This window comes from Bombina bombina, chromosome 4 (genome assembly GCF_027579735.1).
Source record: "Bombina bombina isolate aBomBom1 chromosome 4, aBomBom1.pri, whole genome shotgun sequence".
Lineage (NCBI taxonomy): Eukaryota > Metazoa > Chordata > Amphibia > Anura > Bombinatoridae > Bombina > Bombina bombina.
Window position 1 is genome coordinate 966,762,706 of NC_069502.1, and position 22,931 is coordinate 966,785,636.

Genomic DNA, 22,931 nt, shown 5'->3' on the forward strand with positions numbered 1-22,931 from the left:
CAAGAATGTTATCCATTTGTAAGATCACTAGATGGCAGCACTATTTCCCGTCATGTAGTGCTCCAGACACCCACCTAAGTATCTCTTGAACAAAGAATAAAATGAGAACAAAGCAAATTGTTAACTATAAAATGGTTAGTTAGTAATGGGTAGTTAAAAAAACAAAAACCTTACTTTTCCTGTAATTTAACTCTAATTGTGTTTTTTCAACGCCCCCAAAGAGGCTGGAGTAACACCAAAACCCTGATCCTACAACATTTTACACAGTGATTGCTTGATCAGTGCAAGGGCTCTCATATATTTCCTTAATTGTCCATAGCAAATTGTGTAAAATTACAGATTTAAGTGCCTTGAAAGCGTTTACTTTGATCGGTTTGTTTGCAATGCAGCTCTATGCTGATATATACTATGCATATATAAAAATGATTTGAATTCCCCTCTAAGACTATAAAGTAAGGAATAGCTGTTTTTAAATGTAACTCCTCAATAAGGTGTCAAGGCACACTGTACTTAAATCAATTATTTATTGCATAGCAAAGAACAACAATAAATGTCAGAATATTTTTTGCATGAAAAAAATGGCTATTTAGATGACATGAAACGTTCATGATTGAACGTGAAAATTAAACATTCATCATTCAAATAGAGCGTACAGTTTGTGAAAAACTTTCCAGTTTGATTTTATTATTATTATTATTATCGGTTATTTGTAGAGCGCCAACAGATTCTTTATTATCACATTTACTTTGTTCTCTCTGTATCGTTTGTTGAAGAGAATATCTAGATAGGCTCAGGAGCGTGCATGTGTCTGCAGCACTATATGACAGCAGTGTTGTAATTGTGCTGCAAACACTGTTGCCAATATGTACCTTTAACCCCTTAACAACCACCATGTACCCTGTACGTCGCTAGCCGTTAAGGGATTGTTATAATAGTGCAGGACCGCACTATTATACCCTCCTGCTGACTTCTAAAAATAGCAGTTTTGCCGCTGACGGCAAGACCACATTATGAAAAAAGCAACCCCCATAGAAAGACCAGCAACGTAAGGGTATGTCACTGGTCATTAAGGGGTTAAATAACAGAAGAAAATTGGATTTTTTTTTTCAAGATCGCATGCTCTAGCTGAATCATAAAAGTTTGAGTTTCATAACATTTTAATGTTAAACTGGAACTAAAAGTGACATTAAACTAAAAAGGTTTATTTTATGATTCAGATAGAGCATACAGTTTGAAACAACTTTTTTATTTACTTCTACGATCATATGTTCTTCATTCTCTTGGTATCCTTTGCTGAAGGAGCAACAATGCACTACTGGGAGCTAGCTGAACACATCAGGTTAGCCAATGACAAGAATCATATTTGTGCAGCCACCAATCACCAGCTCACAATCCTGAGCCTTCCTATGTATGTTTTCCAACAAAGGATACTAAGAGAACAAAGCAAATTAGATAAAATGAGTACATTGGAAATGTGTTTACAATTTTTTGCTCTAACTGAATCATAAAAAAAAATACATTTAGGTTCCTGACCCTTGAAGTGAAATGCATAGCATACAATCTATATTGAAATATCCATTGTTCTTATATAAGAAGCTTTATTTTTGTAGAAGATCTACTATAAGTTAAACAAGTAAATTGATTAAGAATATATCAGAGCTACTGTACCTGTTTCAGAAGCTCTTTAAGGAAGTTTTTATCATCATCTTCATCAGAAGAATCTAAAGCTGCAGGTACGTTTTCCACAGTGAAGACTTTGGTCACCGTACTACTCTCCCTGCCATCTCTGAAAAAAAAGGAACAGCTGGCAGTTTTATTGCTATTTCAAACTGGTCGTTTTAATGGATCAACAAATAATCCTGCACAGCAATCTAGCGAGCAATTTCCAAAATGATTCACTAATTCCGGGAGCCAGCTTCTAAACTTTTCTAGTATGCTTTAGGTGACTGTATTCCCTTATATGGAGCGGACTTTTCACTATTGTAGGTGGCGCCTAAGTTTTGTATACATTTCTCAAGCTTCGGTGTAAAATATATTTTGAAATAATAAAGATATGTGTTGAGTAAGTGGATTAGTTTTTTATAGTGAGGTCTAGCCTACAGATCTAGTAATTGTAGGGTCACACCAAATGAGCTACCCTGCCCTCTTCCTACCCCCATACCCAACCTCTTGCTAAACCCTGCTGCTTTCATTTAAAGAACATTGTCAACATTTGTCTTTTCCTTACTCAAGACACTACAAAAGTTCAGATAAACTCCCTCATCATATCTCATACTGACTACTGTCTCTCTTAACTTAACACAAAATAATCTGAGCAACAGACTATTAATAGGGGGCATCCAAAATAAGACTGTGTCCCAAAAAAAGTCAATAAAATATTTGTGTATACACCATTATCAAATAAATATATTCCCAACAATAATATTAGACACAATGACAATGCAACATATCATGTACAAAACCGGAATAAAAGTGTAATTACAGTCTCTAGTAAACAATGGTATCCAAAAGGCTGCTGTTCTACAAAATATCGTCACCAATCTTGTAGTTCCTATAAGAAAACATAGAAATGAAGGTGGCACCTTGTGCAGATCATAAGATACATCAACCAGTGCTTTAATCTTATGATCTGCACAAGGTGGTACCTTCTTCTGTATGCTTTCTAATAGGAACTGCAATACTTCGCTTCCTCCTCTATTCTGTTTCTGACTTATGCCTCTCAGAACCATTCATCACCGCCTCTTATTCAGCTGTTCATGGCTTCTCTCAGGCCACATCTATCCTGTGGAATTCTCTTCTTATCATAAACTTCCCCCATCTTTGAAATTGAAATCCTCCCTCAAAGCGTACCTTTTCAGAGAAGCCTACCACCTAACCTCACGGGTTTATAACTCATCAAAGACCAGTTCTCCAAACTGAAACCCATCATCTTTATGATTAAATCATTTTTATTGGAATTTAAATAAGCAATACATATTCCAGTCAAAACAATAAAATAGTAAGTGCAGTGTTTAGCTTTATTATATCAGGAAGGAGAGTCCGAACAGTCCCAAGGTTTATTCAAAAGTCTAAGCGGCCCCTGTGATGCGAGGCTAGTGGTATATATCGTCTTGATCCCTGAGACTCCCCCAAACAGTAGATACCCTCTGTAGAGTTTCCGGGGTCATGACCATAAACCCATCATCTTTAAAGGGACACTGAACCCATTTTTTTTTTCTTTTGTGATTCAGATAGAGCATGCAATTTTAAGCAACTTTCTAATTTACTCCTATTATCAAATTGTCTTCATTCTCTTGCTGATTGGTGGATAAATTCACCCAGCAATAAACAAGTGCTGTCCAGCCATATGAACCAAAAATTGGCTGGCTCCTAAGCTTACATGCCTTTTTTTTAAAAAAAAAAAAAGATAGCAAGAGGACAAAAAAAAATGCTCTATCTGAATCACGAAAGAAAAAAATTGGGTTCAGTTTCCCTTTAAATAACCATGGCTTCCAATCGGCACTGACCACAAGATACTCCTCCAACTTTTGTCTCCAACTTCCACTTTCAGTCTAAGCTCTCTAGAGAACAGGGCCCTATCTTGTCTATATATTGTGTCCCTGTATAGAGCTGTGGAATCTGATGGTGCATTGCAAATAAAGATAATAAAATAATAATAATAATAATTAAAATAAAGTAACATTGCTGGGTAGCTTCTAAAAATAAAATATTAAAATTGTGCCTAAATACAAAATGTACTATTTATTAAAACACATTAGACGGGAACAATGGAAGCCATAGATCTGAGTATTATATATGTTATGGGTAAAGTAAGAAATCCGGGTAATCCTAGGATTACCTGGGTAAAACAGACATTACCCAAGTGGCTGTGGGTAAAGACCGATGTCCTGTAATTCCCTCATCTACACTATTTAGTTTGCATCCGTCTGGGGGATTCAAGGAAGGTGCAGCCAATCCTCTGGCATCCACCCCAAGTAAATGTTGGGAAATGAGGTTTACAAGAGGGGCTTTGTTTTTGCTATATATGTTTGATGTGGTGACTCCGCACTCTGAGGCGATTTATGATCATACGTTGGGCTTTACCCACAGCCGCTTTGGTAATGTTTGTTTTACCCAAGTAATCCTAGGATTATCCAATATCTGACTTTACCAATAACATATACACTAACATTTACATTTTTAACAATGTAAAATATTCAGAAATTATTAGCAATTACTTTGAGTTGAAAAGGGTAAAGTTTACACTAATGTTCTCTCTTATAAGTAAAACTTTCTTTTTTTCTATTAGACTTCATATTGCAAAAGTGGAGACTTACTTGGTAGCAGCTATAGCCTTCACTGTTATTTTCCCCTCAGGCAAGGTAAAGTGCCCCCTATATTTCAGAGTACTATTTTCTCCCTGTCCAACTTTTGAAAACAAGTCTGGTTTGCTTCCATCCAGTGTATAAAATATATCTGCATCAGGTGTATCTGGATATCAGAGATGATTAGATTGAGTTAACTTTATTTGCAAATACCACTGGTTTTACTTCAAGAAAAAAAGTATTTAAACCCCTTTGATGGGGATAACACATAATATTTTTGTAATTAGATATGTTATTTCTTTTTTTTTAAGCTTAAAGGGACAGTCTAGGCCAAAATAAACTTTCATGATTCAGATAGAGCATGTAATTTTAAACAATTTTCCAATTTACTTTTAACACCAATTTTGCTTTGTTCTCTTGGTATTCTCTTAGTTGAAAGCTTAACCTAGGAGGTTCATATGCTAATTTCTTAGACCTTGAAGGCCACCTCTTTACAGAATGCATTTAAACAGTTTTTCACCACTAGAGGGTGTTAGTTCATGTATTTCATATAGATAACACTGTGCTTGTGCACGTGAAGTTATCTGGGAGCAGGCACTGATTGGCTAAACTGCAAGTCTGTCAAGAGAACTGAAATAAAGGGGCAGTTTGCAGAGGCTTAGATACAAGATAATCACAGAGGTAAAAAGTATATTAATATAACTGTGTTGGTTATGCAAAACTGGGGAATGGGTAATAAAGGGATTATCTATCTTTTAAAACAATAACAATTTTAGTGTAGACTGTCCCTTTAAATATTAAGATGGTACAAAGTGACAACAATAAAGCATTTTATCTTCTCATTTTCAGTTAATAATTTTTAATGTAAAACTAAAATTGTGTGTTTTGGGAAGGTGAACTGTTGATTAAAGGAACACTAAACATTAAATACATTTCAGGCACCTTCCTCTATCATAGGTGCTGGCATTATGGAACCTAGGTTACAATGCAGGTATCTAAAGTAGAGTTACTGCACAATGAAAACACATCAGAAATGGAAGGTAGTGAAAGCTAGTTTTCAACATGGCTGCAACTATGACCAGAGGGAGGTGGTATTTAATCTCAATACTATGCTTATAAAATGTATTTAGGGCCAGATTATGAATAGAGCGATAACAGTAGCGTGCAAGCGATATACGGTTTATCTCTGTGTTTGCACGCATCCGGAGTAGCGTGTGTATTGCAAATTGAAAGTAAACGCGTTCGCTCAAGCACAATTAAATTTAACATACGTCGGGTTAGCATGACTTCAGAGCTTTGATTAACTGTTACACTCGAATAAAAGTGTCACAAATATATATAACTATACCTGCATATCTATTCATATAGATATATATGTGTATTTTGCATAGACAGTATTTATATATATATATATATATATATATATATATATATATATACACACACACACACATATATTTAATAATAAAAAGTACATTATTTTCTATATGAAGAACAAAGAAATGTAAAATATGCGTTTTGTGCATCGTGTTTTTCAAATTAGATCTTAACACAGTCGGGTTAGTGCTCAAGAAAACTTAGTATTTTTAAGCGCATTATTTAAATATTACACAAAAAAACATAATTTATGTAAAAACTTAACTGATAAATGAATTTCTTTCATATTGGCAAGAGTCCATGACCTAGTGACGTATGGGATATACAATCCTACCAGGAGGGGCAAAGTTTCCCAAACCCTTAAAATGCCTATAAATACACCCCTCACCACACCCACAATTCAGTTTAACGAATAGCCAAGTAGTGGGGTGAAAAAATAAGGAGTAAAAAAGCATACAAAAAGAGGAACTGGAAATATAATTGTGCTTTTTATACAAAAACCATAACCACCATAAAAAGAGTGGGCCTCATGGACTCTTGCCAATATGAAAGAAATGAATTTATTTATCAAGTTCTTACATAAATTATGTTTTCTTTCATGTAATTGGCAAGAGTCCATGGGCTAGTGACGTATGGGATAGAAAATACCCAAGATGTGGGAGACCACAGAAGAGTCACTAGAAAGGGAGGGATAAAATTAAAAACCAGCTATTTCCGCTGAAAAAATTAAATCCACAAAAAATAAGTCTTTCTTATAAATTTCACATAAATTTCAAGAAAAAAAAATCATAAGCAGAAGAATCAAACTGAGACAGCTGCCTGAAGAACTTTTCTACCAAATACTGCTTCAGAAGAAGCAAATACATCAAAATGGTAAAATTTAGTAAATGTATGCAAAGAAGACCAAGTTGCTGCTTTGCAAATCTGATCAACCGAAGCTTCATTCTTAAAAGCCCAAGAAGTGGCGACTGATCTAGTAGAATGAGCAGTAATTCGATGAGGCGAAGAATGTCCCGCCTTCAAATAAGCCTTGTGAATCAAAAGCTTTAACCAAGATGCCAAAGAAATGGCAGAGGCTTTCTGACCTTTTCTAGGACCAGAAAAAACAACAAATAAAGTAGAAGTCTTCCTGAAATCTTTAGTAGCTTCGACATAATATTTTAAGGCTCTTGAAACATCCAAAGAATGTAAAGATCTTTCAAGAGTATTCTTGGGATTAGGACACAAGAAAGGAACAACAATTTCCCTACTAATATTGTTAGAATTCACAACCTTAGGAAGAAATTTAAACGAAGTCCGCAAAACAGCCTTATCCTGATGGAGTTGGATTCCGCCCAAGAAAGTATCCGAGATACTTCTTTCATCGCTAAAGGACTGCGAGTCCCCCCTTGATGATTGACATATGCCACAGTTGTGATATTGTCTGTCTGAAAACGAATGAATGATTCTCTCTTTAATGGAGGCCAACCCTGAAGAGCCCTGAAAATAGCACAAAGTTCTAAAATATTGATTGGTAACCTCGCCTCTTGAGGATTCCAAACTCCTTGTGCTGTCAGAGACCCACAGACAGCTCCCCAACCTGTGAGACTTGCATCTGTTAAAATCACAGTCCAGGCAGGACAAACAAAAGAGGCTTTTTGACCTTTCCTAGGACCAGAAAAAACAACAGACTAGAAGTCTTTCTGAAATCTTTAGTAGCTTCGATATAATATTTTAAGGCTCTTACAACATCCAAAGAATGTAAAGAGTATTCTTGGGGTTAGGATACAAGGAAAGAAAACAATTTCCCTACTAATGTTGTTAGAATTCACAAGCTTAGGAAGAAATTTAAACAAAGTCCGCAAAACAGCCTTATCCTGATGGAAAATCAGAAAAGGACACTCATAAGAGGGAGCAGACAGGCACCTTGTGCTGTCAGAGACCCCCAGACAGCTCCCCAACCTGTGAGACTTGCATCTGTTGAAATCACAGTCCAGGCAGGACAAACAAAAGAGGCCCCTTGAATAATCAGATGATGGTCTAACCACCAGGACAGAGAGAGTTGAATGTTGGGATTTAAGTATATCAACTGTGATATCTGAGTATAATGCAGAGGTCTCATATGAAAATGAGCAAAGAGGATCGCGTCCGATGCTGCAGTCATGAGACCTAAACCTTCAATGCACATAGCCACTGAAGGGAATGATTGAGACTTAAGGTTTCGACAGAAAAACAATTTAATTTGTCTCTTGTCTGTTAAAGACAGAATCATGGATACTGAATCTATCTAGAAACCTAAAAAGGTGACCCTTGTCTGAGGAATCAAGGAACTCTTTGGTAAATTGTTCCTCCAACCATGTCTTTTAAGAAACAACACAAGTTGATTCATGTGAGATTCTGCTAAATGAAAAGATTGAGCCAGTACCAAGATATCGTCCAAATAAGGAAACACCGCAATACCCTGCTCTCTGATTACAGATAGAAGGGCACCGAGAACCTTCGAAAAGATTCTTGGAGCTGTTACTAGGCCAAATTGAAGAGCAACACATTGGTAATGCTAGTGGTCTGGATGAATCGGAATGTGAAGATACGCATCCTGTTAGTCTACTGAGGACATGTAAAGACCTTGCTGAACAAAAGGCAGAATAGTCCTTATAGTCACCATCTTGAAAGTTGGGACCCTTACAAAATTATTCAAAAACTTAATATCCAGAACTGGTCTGAAAGAATTTTCCTTCTTTGGGGCAATGAATAGATTTGAACAAAAACCCAGAACCTGTTCCAGAATTGTAACTGGTACAATTACTCCTGAAAGATCTAGATCTGAAACACACTTCAAAAAAGCCTGAGCTTTACAGGATTTTTTGGAACATGAGAGAGAAAAAAATCTTCTCACAGGAGGTCTTATTCTGAAACCTATTAGATACCCCTGAGAGACAATATTCTGAATCCAATGATTCTGAATGGAACATGCCCCAACGTCTTGAAATAATTTCAATCTGCCCCCCACCAGCAGAACTGGATGGAGGGCCGCACCTTCATGCAGTCTTGGGGGATGGCTTTGGTTTCTTGTAAGGCTTGGATTTATTCCAACTTGAGGATGGCTTCCAATTGGAGCCAGAGTCTTTAGGGTAAGGAGTGGTTTTCTGTTCTCTATTCTGACGAAAGGAACGAAACCGATAAGAAGCTTTAGATTTGCCTTCAGACTTTTTATCTTGAGGCAAAAAAACTCCCTTCCCCACAGTAATAGTGGAAATAATAGAATCCAACTGAAAACCAAACAAATTATTACCCTGGAATGATAGAGATAGTAACCTAGATTTAGATACCATGTCAGCATTCCATGATTTGAGCCATAAAGCTCTTCTAGCTAAAATAGCCAAAAGACATAGATTTAACATTAATCTTGATGATATCAAAAATAGCATCACAGATAAAATGATTAGCATGTTGAAGCAAACGAGCAATACTATGCAAATCAGTCTTTTTCCCGTTGTGCTAGGCTATCCAACCAAAATGTTGATGCAGCCGCAACATCAGCCATAGAAATGGCAGGTCTGAGCATATAGCCAGAATGCAAATAATCTTTCCTTAAATAAGATTAAATCTTTCTATCTAAAGGATCCTTAAAAGAAGTACTGTCTTCCATAGGAATAGTAGTACGTTTAGCAAGAGTAGAAATAGCCCCATCAACCTTAGGGACTTTTTCCCAAAACTCTAATTTAGCCACTGGCAAAGGATACAACTTTTTAAACCTTGAAGAAGGAACAAAAGAAGTACCAGGCTTAGACTGTTCCTTAGCAATTACATCAGAAATAGCATCAGGAACAGGAAAAACCTCAGGAGTAGTCACAGGAGGTTTATGAACAGAATTTAAACGTTTACTGCATTTATTATCAAGAGGACCAGAGTCCTCAATATCCAAAGTTATTAACACTTCTTTTAACAAAGGACGAATAAACTCAATCTTAAAAAGATAAGATGATTTATCAGTGTCAATGTCTGAAGTAGGATCTTCTGAATCAGAGGAGGATATATCAGTATGTTGCCAGTCATTACAAATTTCATTAGTATTATTTGAATGCAGTATAGCAGCCATAGCCTTCTGTATCGCATCAGCAATATAATTTTTCATATCAACAGGGATATCATGTACTTTAGATGTTGAAGGAAAAACAGATACTGTACTAGAACTAATAGAAACATTTTCTGCATTCAAAAGCTTATCATGACAACTTTTACATACTACAGCTGGAGATATAATCTCCACTAGCTTACAACAGATACACTTAGCTTTGGAAGAACTGTGTTCAGGCAGCATGGTTCCTACAGCAGCTTCTGAGACAGGATCAGATTGAGACATCTTGTAAAATGTAAAAAAAGAAAAATAACATTAAACAGAAACATCTTATTTCCAGTTTCAGGAATGGGAAAAAATGCAAATGCTAAAATTGGCAAGAAAAGCAAATAGCATAGCCCTCTGAGCATAAGAAGGCAAGGAGCATATAGGAAGTGAGGTAAAATAAAACTAAATTTTTTGATGCCAAGTATGACGCACAACGCAAAAGGAAGTTGAGAAAAAATTTTGGTGCCAACAAAACATCCGGAAATGACGCAACTCGTGTCATCCCAAATACAATTTTGTGCCAAACAACCTAGCATCAACTAAGACGCAGGAAATTACGAACTTGCGTCATGACAGACGCACATTCGCGCCCCAAACAATTCTCGCGCCAAGAATAACGCAATAAATAACAGCATTTTGCACCCTCGCGAGCCTAAATTTGCCCGCAAGTTTTCCAAGAAATAACAAGTCAAATTGAAAAAAAAGACTATACCCCAGGTAAGACAAACTTCCTTAACATGATTCCCATAACGAAAATGCTGGACTGCAAAGGGAAATATACATAGACCTGACTCATGGCAAATATAAGTAAAATACATATATTTAAAACTTTATATTAATACATAAAGTGCCAAACCATAGCTGAGAGTGTCATAAAATAATGATACATACTTACCGAAAGACACTCATCCACATATAGCAGATAGCCAAACCAGTACTGAAAGCTATCAGCAGAGGTAATGGTATATAAGAGTATATTGTTGATCTGAAAAGGGAGGTAGGAGATGAATCCCTATGACCGATAACAGAGAACCCTTGAAAAGATTTCCCACAAGGAAAAATATAAAATCAAACAGGCGATACTCTCTTCACATCCCTCTGACAAACACTGTATTCTGAGAGGAATTGGGTTTCAGAATGCTTAGAAGCGCTTATCACAGAAAAAAAATCATAAAAATCAAGCCCAAACTTTACTTCACCACCTCCATAGGAGGCAAAGTTTGTAAAACTGAATTGTGGGTGTGGTGGGGGGGGGGTGTATTTATAGGCATTTTGAGGTTTGGGAAACTTTGACCCTCCTGGTAGGATTGTAAATCCCATATGTCACTAACTCATGGACTCTTGCCAATTACATGAAATATTTTTAGAAAACGAATAAAAATGATTAAACATACTGTAAAATATATAGACATACTATATGGATTATTTAAAATATTTTACAGTATGTTTAATAATTTTTAATTATTTTTATTATTTTTTAACTTTCTGTTGCTTACCTGTTTTTAATCCAATTGGAGTGTTTGTATCTATTTCATATTTGCTTTTTCCAGGAAGAGGAAGACGAAGTGGAATAATCTGAGGTACAGATATAGATCCTGCAGTCATTATTTATCTTAGACCTGAGCAGAAGAAAAAGTTAACATTAGCATCTGGGGGGAAATTAATCTAAAACCTAGGAGCTAGCAAGAACACAGAAGAACCACATTAGTTAAGAGTCAGGGATATTTGTATGGATAATTTTGAATAATATTACACAAAGTTAGAAGATATTTGTTTAATCCTTCAGTAAACAGCATAAGTAAAATGGATGACATCTTACATGAAAATGTGTTGGAAAAAATAAAAACACAATCTACATTCAATACAAATGCTATGGCAAAACTAAGTTTGAGGCAACCACACAAGTGCTTCAAACTAATAGCATTGATTCAGAGGAGCAATTTTAAAAGGAGAACAGATATGTGAATGAGCATCTAGAGGAGAAGCAGGAGAAGGAAAATACAAACCCATAGAATATTGCTCCTTATATCTAAGCATGAACACACTCTTCAGCAGCTCTTTTGATGACAGAACCAACATTTATATGCATAATAAGCAACTCTATCCTGCTTAACTTGTTGCCATTGATATTATTCTGTCCGGGTATTTTATATTATCACTCCCATCCTCCCTAAAAAAAATTCTGTGGACACATGTATTTTCTTCACATTTGATACAGAGCCCCTTTCCCAGATAGGGTTCAATTAGTACGCATTTTAGTGTGCGTTTTATTATAAGACTATTGTCAAATAGCAACTTAAAGTGAATGTAAATTTTCATAATTTACATGATAAAGTGCCCGGTTTTTAAAAAAAACATTAAAAACAGGGGCACTTTCATTCATGAAAGTTTACATTGCACCGGATTTTACAAATACCTTCTTCTCCTCAAACGCTGGATCGCTGATGCCCCCACCTGCTTCTTCCTGCTGTACTTACACAGCAATGACAAAAACGGCTTCCTCCAATCACAGCGTGGCGTACCAGATGAATGCTCCTGGGGGGGGGGGGGGAGCTGTGGTTGGAGGAAGCCCGTTTTGTCATTGCTGACGAAGTACAGAGGACCAGCAGGTGTGGGATCAGCGAGCCGGCTTTCAGGAGAATAAGGTAAGTATTTGTAAAATCCGGGGAAAAGTAAACTTTCATGAATGAAAGTGCCCCTGTTTTTAATAGTTTTTTTTTAAAGGGTCAGTAAACCTAGAAAATGTTATATAATTCTGCACATAGGGCAGAATTATATAACATTATCTTAGCCAAACTTTATGCAACATAATATTGCCGGTGAAATTTGATTTAAAAAAGAGGGTTTTTCAGATCGCCGCTCTTGCTCTACTGAGCGGGTCTGGTTTTCCCCCTGAGCGCATCTGGGCAGCTATCTAGTCACAGCCCGGCCCGATCACGCCATTACACTCAATGTAGCTCGCTCCCGCTATCAGACAGAGAAGGAGCGAGCTACATTGAGTGTAATGGCGTGATCGGGCCGGGCTGTGACAAGACAGCTGCCCAGATGCGCTCAGGGGGAAAACCAGACCCGCTCAGTAGAGCAAGTGCGGCGGTCTGAAAAACCCTCTTTTTGTTTTTTTGGTTTTTTTAAACATAATTTTTATTAAAGATATCCAGTACAGCATACATATATATACATGCATGAAAAGATGTGATGCACACAGTAACTTAGGACCATGTAGAAGTTGTTGTGCTTCATTTTTTTTTTTTTTTTAGGGTAATAATAAGAAAATGAAAGATAATCCAACTGTTTATATGGCATTACACATTCTCTTTCAGTAGTGTATAGTGGTACATTACAGCTGTTACCAGTCTTCTCGTCTCAGTGGTGAGAGGAGAAAAGAAAACGAACAAACAATGCAACATTTCGTATCGCTACGAGAACAATAAATAAAAGAAAAAGAGAAATACAAGAATACAAAAACACAAAAACAACGACTCTGCAATTTCATCAGTTAGTTATAAGTATAATCATACCTTTCAAATAGCGCTTTCTAATAAAGCTCGTAGAATGGTAGAAATGAAAAAGTAAAAAAAGGTAAGAGGCGAAGAGGAGAGAGGATAAGGGGGAATGAGAGGAAGGGGGAGTATTTGATTTGGGAGGTGAGTGCAGTCGGGAGGGGAGGGAAGACTTTCCTAAAGGTGCATGTTGGAGTAGTAGTTCTATAAGGACGTGGAGGTGTCAGTCCTTTGGTAATTTATGTATTACCTTGAGTACTTATAAACGATTCCCAGTAAAACTTAACGTCATAATAATGGTTGAGGGTTTTCCTTCTAAAGTGTACGTACTCCTCTTGGGATATGAGTGTTGTAGTATTCTGTATCCATTCTGTTCTGGATGGGGGAATGGGTGATTTCCATTTTTTGGCTATTAAGTTCCTAGCGCTATTTAATCCTATTGTCAGGAGAGTCCATCTTATTTTACATAGTTTTTGTGGTCTAAAATTTAGTAAGGCTATCATGGGAGTTAGAGTAAAGGACGTATCTACAAAAGTCTGTAAGTCAGTCTCCAGTTGTAACCAGAATGGCCGCAGTTTCTCACAATGCCACCATATATGTGACATTGTGCCCTTCTTCCCGCATCCCCTCCAACATCTATCGTCCGCACTGGGATACATATATCTCAGGCGCTCTGGGGTTAAATACCAGCGTGTTAATATCTTGTGATTGAGTTCCAATGTTTTTGATGATGCCGAGGACTTACGAGTATTAAGAAATATATTTTCCCATTCTTGAATGGATAGGGAGATCCCCAGTACAGCCTGCCATCCTGCAGTGTATGAAGGCAGAGTGTTGATTAATGTTTCCTCCAAGAGGCATCTAGAAATAGACAGTGTTCCCCTAGGTAGGACTTCGGATAGACATAACCTTTCAAACCTCGTTGGAGGTCTCAACAGGTCCTCTTTGTGTTTGGATTTGTGTATCATATGGAAAACCCCTCTTTTTTAATCAAATTTCACAGGCAATATTATGTTGCATAAAGTTTGGCTAAAATAATGTTATACAATTCTGTACTATGTGCAGAATTATATAACATTATTTTCTAGGTTTACTGACCCTTTAAAACCGGGCACTTTATCATGAAAGTTGACATTCACTTTAATATTAAAATAAAGTCAAAGAAATAAAGTTCTTGACGGAGGTGCGCCCAGGGTAGTGAAAGTGGAGGTCTGTCCAGATAATCCAATGGGAAGGCCGCTCTTCTGTAGCATGTGTCCACGGTGAAAGAATCTGCAGTAGGGAAACAGGAAGGCGCCAATAGGGTATTAACGCTAAAACCCTGGGAAACAAGTGGGTAAGGAGGATACTGATACTCACAAGCCAGGCGGCACTAAGACGTACCTAGCAACGCAGGCCGGGACCTCAAAGTCGCCCGGAAGACTCACAAAGGCAACGGCTGATCCTCGAGCCAGACCGGGTTCCGTAAGGCCAATCAGGATCACTGGATACTAACACACCTTCCTCTTTGTATGCCGATATTCCGTACACTGGCAGAGGGACAGGTGAATAGCGATAAACAGTATTTGAGACTCCTAATTGCAGAAAACCATATAGCACAGTCCACTGCTGGAAAGAGGAGGGAGCAAACTCCAGCAAAGTAAATTAAAACAGTTTTTATTAAAATGTTTTAAAAACAAAGCATCAAAGCAACGCGTTTCTCGGCTACACAGAGCCGTTTCATCAGGCTGTTATCATTTTATATTGCTTTGATGCTTTGTTTTTAAAACATTTTAATAAAAACTGTCCCTCTGCCAGTGTACGGAATATCGGCATACAAAGAGGAAGGTGTGTTAGTATCCAGTGATCCTGATTGGCCTTACGGAACCTGGTCTGGCTCGAGGATCAGCCGTTGCCTTTGTGAGTCTTCCGGGCGACTTTGAGGTCCCGGCCTGCGTTGCTAGGCACGTCTTAGTGCCGCCTGGCTTGTGAGTATCAGAATCCTCCTTACCCACTTGTTTCCCAGGGTTTTAGCGTTATTACCCTATTGGCGCCTTCCTGTTTCCCTACTGCAGACTTTAATATTAAAGTGCATCCATGCTAATAGATGTTACTTATTAGACTGTTGGACATAGAATTGGCCCTCTGTTACAAGGGTTTGGATTAAAGGGTGAGGAAACCCAAAGATTTTCTTTCATGATTAGAATAGAACATACAATTATAAACAACTTTCCAGTTTACTTCTATTATCAAATTTGCTTCACTCTCTTGTTATCATTTGCTGATGGAATAGCATTACACTAATGGCAGCAAGCTGAACACATTTAGTTAACCAATCACAAAAGACGAATGTGTGCAGGCACCAATCAGCAGCTAGCTCGCACTAGTATAGGATATGTGTGTATTACTTTTCAACAAGGGATACCAAGAGAACGAAGCACATTTGAAAATAGAAGTGTATTTAAAAGGGTCTTAAAATTCCATGCTCTATCTAAATTGTGCAAGTTTAATTTTGACTTTCCTATTCCTTTAAGACTTATTCTTCCAATAGAAACCTATTTTTTCCTACCATAATGCAAAAAAATAAGGGTTTTGTATCTGACATGTAACTGAAGATGATAGGAGTCGGTAGAAGCTGCCAAAATATGTTAGAAAATTAAAATCCACCCAGAATGCTGAGAACCAGCAAAACATTTGTAAAGGTCTGGAAATGATTTCCTTTGAGGAGGCATGCTGACAATTCAAAGAGGCCAAGCATAGAATTTTAGGTGTCATGGATCTATGACTTACTCTGGGTACTGTTTAACTTAAAGGGTAATAATAGTCGAAAAAACGACATGCTCTAATTTGTTAAAGTGTAATTTTAAGACACACAAAGAACTGCAGGTCCCGAGAAGGAAATGCTGCTAATTACACAGTTGAGTTGTGTGATTGGTAGTTAATTGTATCAGTGTTAACTCATTTGCTGGGGTTAAACACACAATAAGAGCAGGGTCGGAAGTCTTAAATTACATGCTCTAACGAATAAGAGTGACATTTTTCTACTATTATTGCCCTTTAAAGTCTAAGATCAAAGGGATTTTTTTTTTAATTCTTTTTATTAAAGAGAGTTCAGGCATATAATACATGTATACAGATATTTTGACAGTATTTAAAGTCACATTCAATAAGTCTACAATAGACGTTATTATAAAAACACAATACAAAAGACATGAAATTAGGAGACATTAGTTGTTGACTCATGATACAAATGTGTGCGAGAAGACGTACATTTCCAGGGTATACAATAATTTGAATTATAGAAGAGTATATAATACATAAACATATATATTCATTGCACATGGACACTAAGGTGTCCCCAGTAACTATTACCAGAACTCTCTCCTTTTTTAAACTTTATTAAGCTAAACATAAACTAAACAAAACAAACAGAATACCCTATGCACAGTCTATAAGAAGCCTGTGTGGCCCTGGTAGGACTTCAGAGTAAAGTTCAGAGCAGCTGTTATATGCTTTTTATGATGAATATTCGCTCCATAGTTTTATATGTTTGTTGCACAATAGATCCTCTCCGAAGCCCAGTATTCAAGTCATTGATATGTTGTCAGGTTTTATTATTATAACTTAACCCCTATATAAACTAAATTCAATTAAATGAGGATATGCGTGGCGGTAAAATGCTTATTCCGTTGTTTCTGCATGCCCAATTGTGCATAGAGATGTTGGACAAGGTGTGGTGAACCTTGTAGGTTTTATGGTGTGTTGTATTTATGGTGGTGGAACTAGTGAGCTAGATCATTATAAGGATACTGTACAGCACAAAGGGCTCATAGTCAAGCCCACCTGAGTGGGCGTGGGGTACAGTAGGATTGTGTCTCCCAAATGACTGCTGATCTGGCGGGGAGTAATTCTACGCTGGTGTTAAAGTACGTGTTGGCCCAGTATTAATAGATAGGGTGCGTATGAAACTAGACTTTCCTGCGGCCTGGTTCAGTCATGTTATTGAATAATACAACATCGATTTTAGCAATATGCAGTACATTATGCAGTTAAGATAAAGATTTGTGCATTGGAAACTCTTTATGATGTAATTGGGCATGTAAATCAGCATGTCTGCGGATTAAGAGGCTATTTAATTCATGAAATGAGTTTACACATTGACCTAAATGCTAGAGAAGGAAGTAAACATTGGGTATTAATTTCTGTTTGGTTCATTTACCCCCCTAACAGGGTTGACAGTAGGACCGCCACAATATTAAATAATAGTGTCAAGAATTATAACACTTTTAACAAACTAATTGGAAAAAATAAAACAAAAATAAAAACTCAACTAAACTAGAAATACACTATAGACCTAGCTCTCTTCCACTCTGAATCCAAGGGCTGTGTCTGGTGCAGACGCTGGGGAGGAGATGGAATCTATGCTAGGCTCCAACAGGTTCAGGCAGGTGAGAGTTGTTCCGATCTCCGTTGTTGCTACTACCCCACCACTCCGTAAGGGAGCTAAGACCATAACGCCGTCATCTGTACCACCGGAGTAGGATGTGATAGTGCTTGCCATAATCCGTGAGGTAGGGACATGTCGACTGGATACAGGTTTCTGCAGTCGGGAAGTTGTTCCGGTACCTTAACTTTTGTGCATAGGTCCATACAGGACGCTAGGAGTCTATCTAACCTGGGCAGGAATATGGCCTTAATTTCAGCAAGTATACCATTGTCGATGCCTGCTTCATTAGCGGTGGGCATACCCATTGCTTAGGATCAGAGAGGAGGTTGATATGCAGCTGCGGTAAGATGAAACTATATACAGCGTGGCAGCAGAACGCATACCACAGCGCCAAACGGCCTCTTCAGCTTTAATCTGCTTCTCGGCAGCCAAGGGGTGGTGTACCTACCTTGATTCAGGGGAGTTCCCAGGCACAAAAGTTGCCAAGGGATATGCGGATGGCAAAATATTTAGCCACTTTTTGCCTAAAGCTGCACGGATCCTCAAGAATTTGTGGCCATCTTGGGTCGCCGCCCACCGGAAGTTCAGATCAAAGAGATTTTTACAATTACTCTTGATGTGTCAAACCTCATTTCAGGAGAATGGTTTAATTTAGCCAGAAACAATATAGCTTATTTGGGCTTAAAGGGACAGTTCACCCCAAAATGTTCTCCCTTTTAAAGTGAAGGTCAATTTTAATTAAATGCAATACACCCATTGATAAGTCAACATCCAAGTATTAAAGCCGTTAAGTTTATATTTCAAAACAATTATTCATTTGCAAATAAAAGATATATATATATAATACCTCCGTTTTCATTTTTTACTCCTCCCCTACCACACTTCCTTATTTTTCGCCAGTGACGTAGCGAGCGTTCATACAAGCTCACTACGTCAGTTATGAAGCTCGTGCACAGCAGTCTATTTAAAATGTGCATGCGTATGTTACACTCAATAGCACATGCGTTTAATTTGAAACTGTTACTTTAAATGAGAAAGCAGACTACGCATGCGCGTCTCAAGCACGAGCATGATGGTGAGGACACTTTCGTTGTTTTTACCCATGCGCAGACCTTAGCAATGACAAAATAGAAAAGGGGCTGGACGCCACGGGGGTAAAAAAGATATTGGATACAACAGATTCAGAAAATGTCAATCAATTTCTGCAATATGGCGGGTGGATAATAGAACTGACACGGAGGCTATTTTAAAGGTAAAAAATAGAACTTTACTATTATTTAAAACGATTTTGATGACTGAACATCATACTACATTGACATAAGCTGTAGAAAACGGTTAACAAATAAGCCAGACTTGACTTTCACTTTAAACTGTTCCCAATTATTCATTTTAACTGCTGGAGTGTTTTAAATTGTTTACAAGTAGCTCCTTTACCCCTAATTTGTCATTTTAAATAGCCGATTTAGCCTGTGGTACCCCAACATATACTGAAATTTCTATACTGGAGTAAATTCTATTGAATAGCCCAAGTAAAGACAGCCAGCAGAATAGATTACACTCTCAGTGGGGGGCATGATAGTTAAGTAATAAAATGATAATTTTCCATTGTTCTCTTTAAGTATTGAGGTTTAGTTTTCTAGACAAATATAAGATAAGGAAGCAAGTGTGTGAACATAAAAGTGATAACATAATTTGATCTGATATTACCTGAAGCTCAACTGATTGTAATAGGCTGTGGTTTAAAAGCACAAAAACAGCTATTTCATATACACAAATAAACTGAAAAATGCAATTTCTCATACATGTTATATACTCTGGAGCTGGTATAACAAGTTATTGAAAATACATTAATATAAAAAAAATTTGCAGTGTACAGTCCCTTTAATAGCTTCATATATTCCCCTATTTATTTATTTTTTTCAGAACTGGTAAGACGCTCCAGTATCTAGTTTTCCAGAACTGGGAATGCATTAATGTCCAGATTATCCAAGCCCACTATTATAGCAATGGTGAATTGTTTAACCCTCAAGGATCATAAAGTAACATGGATAGAGTAGGCCATTAAGTTATATTTGTCTACTATTTGTAGACCAGACTTTTTAGAGGCACGTAGAGTTTGTATGAGCAAAAACTGGGTTTATTCCTTTGGGACAGGCTTTAGATCATCTTGGTTTGTTGAGACATCTATTTTATTCTTGATGTTTTTTGGGATATTCTGCACTTTGCTCCTAAATCCACAGCATCTTCTAATAAAGGGGCAGTAAATACACTGAGACTGTAATATAAAGGGTTATATTACACATAGTAAAACAACTTTGTACTGTGATTTCATTATTTATGTTACCCCCCTTTCCAGTAATTTAACTCTTAAAATTATGTTTTTAAATTCTGAGAATATAAAGTGTACATGACAGGCTCCATAAATCTAACCCAGCCACATATTGTCTTTAACTAAACGCCATGGAGAAGTATAACATCAAATTGCTTTGCATTGCTAATATTTGCTTAACAATGAGGACATTCCCATATCCTCCCTCCTTCTCATCTAGACCACTGACAGATATCTATTCCCATAGACACACTTGTACACATATACCTATAGTGATCACTAAAGTTTCCATTAAAGTAAAATTCAACCATAGCATTTTTGAAACGCTAGGGTTGATTGTTGATTGTTGAAACAAATAAGATACTTCATACAGAAAATGCCTTTATTTGTTTCAACCATTTGCTGTTCTTAGCTGCTACAGCAGCCCACGGGTAAAAAACAATGTTGCTAAAAGGGACGTTTTCACCTCTTAGCCAATAGCCGTGCTCCGATGGGCGCCAATATTTTTTTGGCTGCGGGCTGCCGTAGCAGCTAAGAACGGCAAACGTTTTAAACGAATAAAGGCACTTTCTTGCGTGAAGTATCTTATTTGTTTCAACAATCAACCCTAGCGTTTCAAAAATGCTATGGTTGACTTTCGCTTTAATATAATAAAATATATATATATATGTATATCTCAAAAAAGGAGAAAGGAAAGAAAGAAATTCCCTTTTATTATTATTCCCTTTTCTTCTTTCTTTCCTTTCTCCTTTTTTGACTATCTTATATTCCCCCTGTATGCATAATTTCACATCTTTACACATATTGATCTCATGTTGATATATAACTTTGTCAGTATATACTCTATGTAAAACCATATATTTTCCCTGTCTGTTCTACTACACTGGACACTGTCTGCCTCTGTCACCTAAAACCCCCTCATGATTTTTACGACACCCCCTCCTCTCCCTGCACTCAGACCTCTGTAACACTTTCTGTCTTTTTAGCTATCCTGTGTTTTAAGATATAATCTGTAAATTCCATTGAATTGGTAAGTATTGCTTTAGACTTGAGAAAGTAAGGCATTCTTGTCAACTTCTAAATGTATAGTTACTTAGTCTAATAAAAAAGTATCATTGCTCAATACTCTTGTTATTTTGCTATCTAAATCTCTGGAGTAACATGGCTACTCCAATTATTATTATTATTATTGGTTATTTGTAGAGCGCCAACAGATTCCACAGCGCTATAAACAAAGGCGGAGTACAACAAAACAATTATAGGGATCAAATGGGTAGAGGGCCCTGCCAAGAGTTGCACTGTTGTAGTCAGCTCTTAAGAAGGTGATCTACAAACAGCTGGACTCTTAGGCTTACATGCTGAGGGGGTTCAGGGGATAGCAATGGAGGAGAGGAACTGGTATAAAGTAAGGTTAGCGTAGGTTGTATGCATCCCTGAACAGTAGAGTCTTTAGGGAGCACTTGAAGCTTTCAAAACTAGGGAAGAGTCTTGTGGAGCAAGGCAGAGAGTTCCACAAGATAGGAGCCAGTCTGGAGAAGTCCTGTAAACGGGAGTGTGATGAGGTAACAAGAGAGGAGGAGAGTAGGAGGTCATGAGCAGAACGAAGGGGACCGGAGGGAGAGTATCTGGAGACAAGGTCTGAGATATAGGGGGGAGCAGTGCAGTTGAGGGCTTTGTATGTCAGAGTGAGAATTTTGTGTTTGATCCTAGAGGCAAGAGGAAGCCAATGAAGGGATTGGCAGAGAGGTTCAGCAGATGAAAAGTGACGTGTAAGGAAGATGAGTCTAGTAGAGGCATTCATTATGTATTGTAAAGGAGCTAGGCGGCAGGTGGGGAGACCAGAGAGGACAGAGTTGCAGTAATCGAGGCGGGAAAGAATGAGAGAGTGGATTAAAATCTTAGTTGTGTCTTGTGTAAGTAAGTGTCTAATTTTAGAGATGTTTTTAAGGTGGAAGCGGCAGGCTTTAGCCAAGGACTGAATGGAGAAGTGAATGAAAGATCTGAGTCAAATGTGACCCCGAGACATTGGGCATGCGGGGTAGGGGTAATGGAGTTGTCGACAGTTATAGAGAGATTGGGAAGATTTTGGAAGAAGGGGGGAAAATGAGGAGCTCAGTTTTAGAGAGATTTAGCTTGAGGTAGTGAGAGGACATCCAGGAAGAGATGTGAGAAAGACAGTTAGTGACACAAAAGATTGGAGGGTTTGGAGCAAAAGAGGATGGTCAACAGTGTCAAAGGCTGCGGACAGATCAAGGAGGATAAGCAGAGAGAAGTGGCCTTTTCAATCAATATATATATATATATATATATATATATACCTACACACACACACAAATTACATTATTACGCGTCCTTTCTCCTCTCTCCTGCAGCAAAATGCATAAATCGCAGTGGCATATTTAGCACCTCGCATTTACACTCATGCAAATGCCTACAATGGGCTGCTGTGCATTTGGGTATATGCATGTTACCATAGAGAGGGTACATATAAAATGTATATGTTAAAATTTAAATACATTTTTAAACAAACATAAACTTCTCTGACAGTTAATACTAATGTATTTTCTGCAAATCATATACATTAAATAATATATTTGTATATGTTCGTGCCACCTTAGTATACAGCATAATTTGGTGCAGTTAATTTCAAGAATACACGTTTCAGTAAAGCCACTTATTAGAAGATATGTTCATACCCACTTCCCCAATTACCTAGTGTTAACGTGAAGGACAGGACCCCGTTCCTCGCCTGTTCGACACTGTCTGTCTTATACCTGAGTTACTATAGACTCTTCCTTCTAGTTATGCCACCAGTACCAGTGATTTGTCGAATTGAGTTGCCTAGCAACTATAGATGCCATGACGAACACGGGGGCCTCCCCCTGCGTGT

At 37.5% G+C, this 22,931-nt stretch overlaps 1 protein-coding gene across 1 annotated transcript; it reads right to left on the reverse strand.

The window, feature by feature from the left end:
* Positions 1-1,659: 1,659 nt before the first annotated feature.
* On the reverse strand, positions 1,660-22,863 carry LOC128658126 (double zinc ribbon and ankyrin repeat-containing protein 1-like). The gene is made up of 4 exons (XM_053712625.1): positions 22,754-22,863; positions 11,283-11,405; positions 4,317-4,470; positions 1,660-1,786 (listed from the first exon to the last, which is right to left on the reverse strand). Exons 2-4 carry the CDS (start codon positions 11,389-11,391, stop codon positions 1,660-1,662), a joined length of 390 nt encoding a protein of 129 aa, XP_053568600.1. The 5' UTR covers positions 11,392-11,405; positions 22,754-22,863.
* Positions 22,864-22,931: the final 68 nt, after the last annotated feature.

Excerpts from the sequence above, each read along its gene's own strand:
- LOC128658126 (XM_053712625.1), bottom strand. The coding sequence starts at position 11,391 with ATGACTGCAGGATCTATATCTGTACCTCAGATTATTCCACTTCGTCTT. Across the intron at positions 4,471-11,282 it reads TCCAATTGGATTAAAAACAG|ATACACCTGATGCAGATATA; the intron begins GTAAGCAACAGA and ends TCTGATATCCAG. Across the intron at positions 1,787-4,316 it reads AAGGCTATAGCTGCTACCAA|AGATGGCAGGGAGAGTAGTA; the intron begins GTAAGTCTCCAC and ends CTTTTTTTTCAG.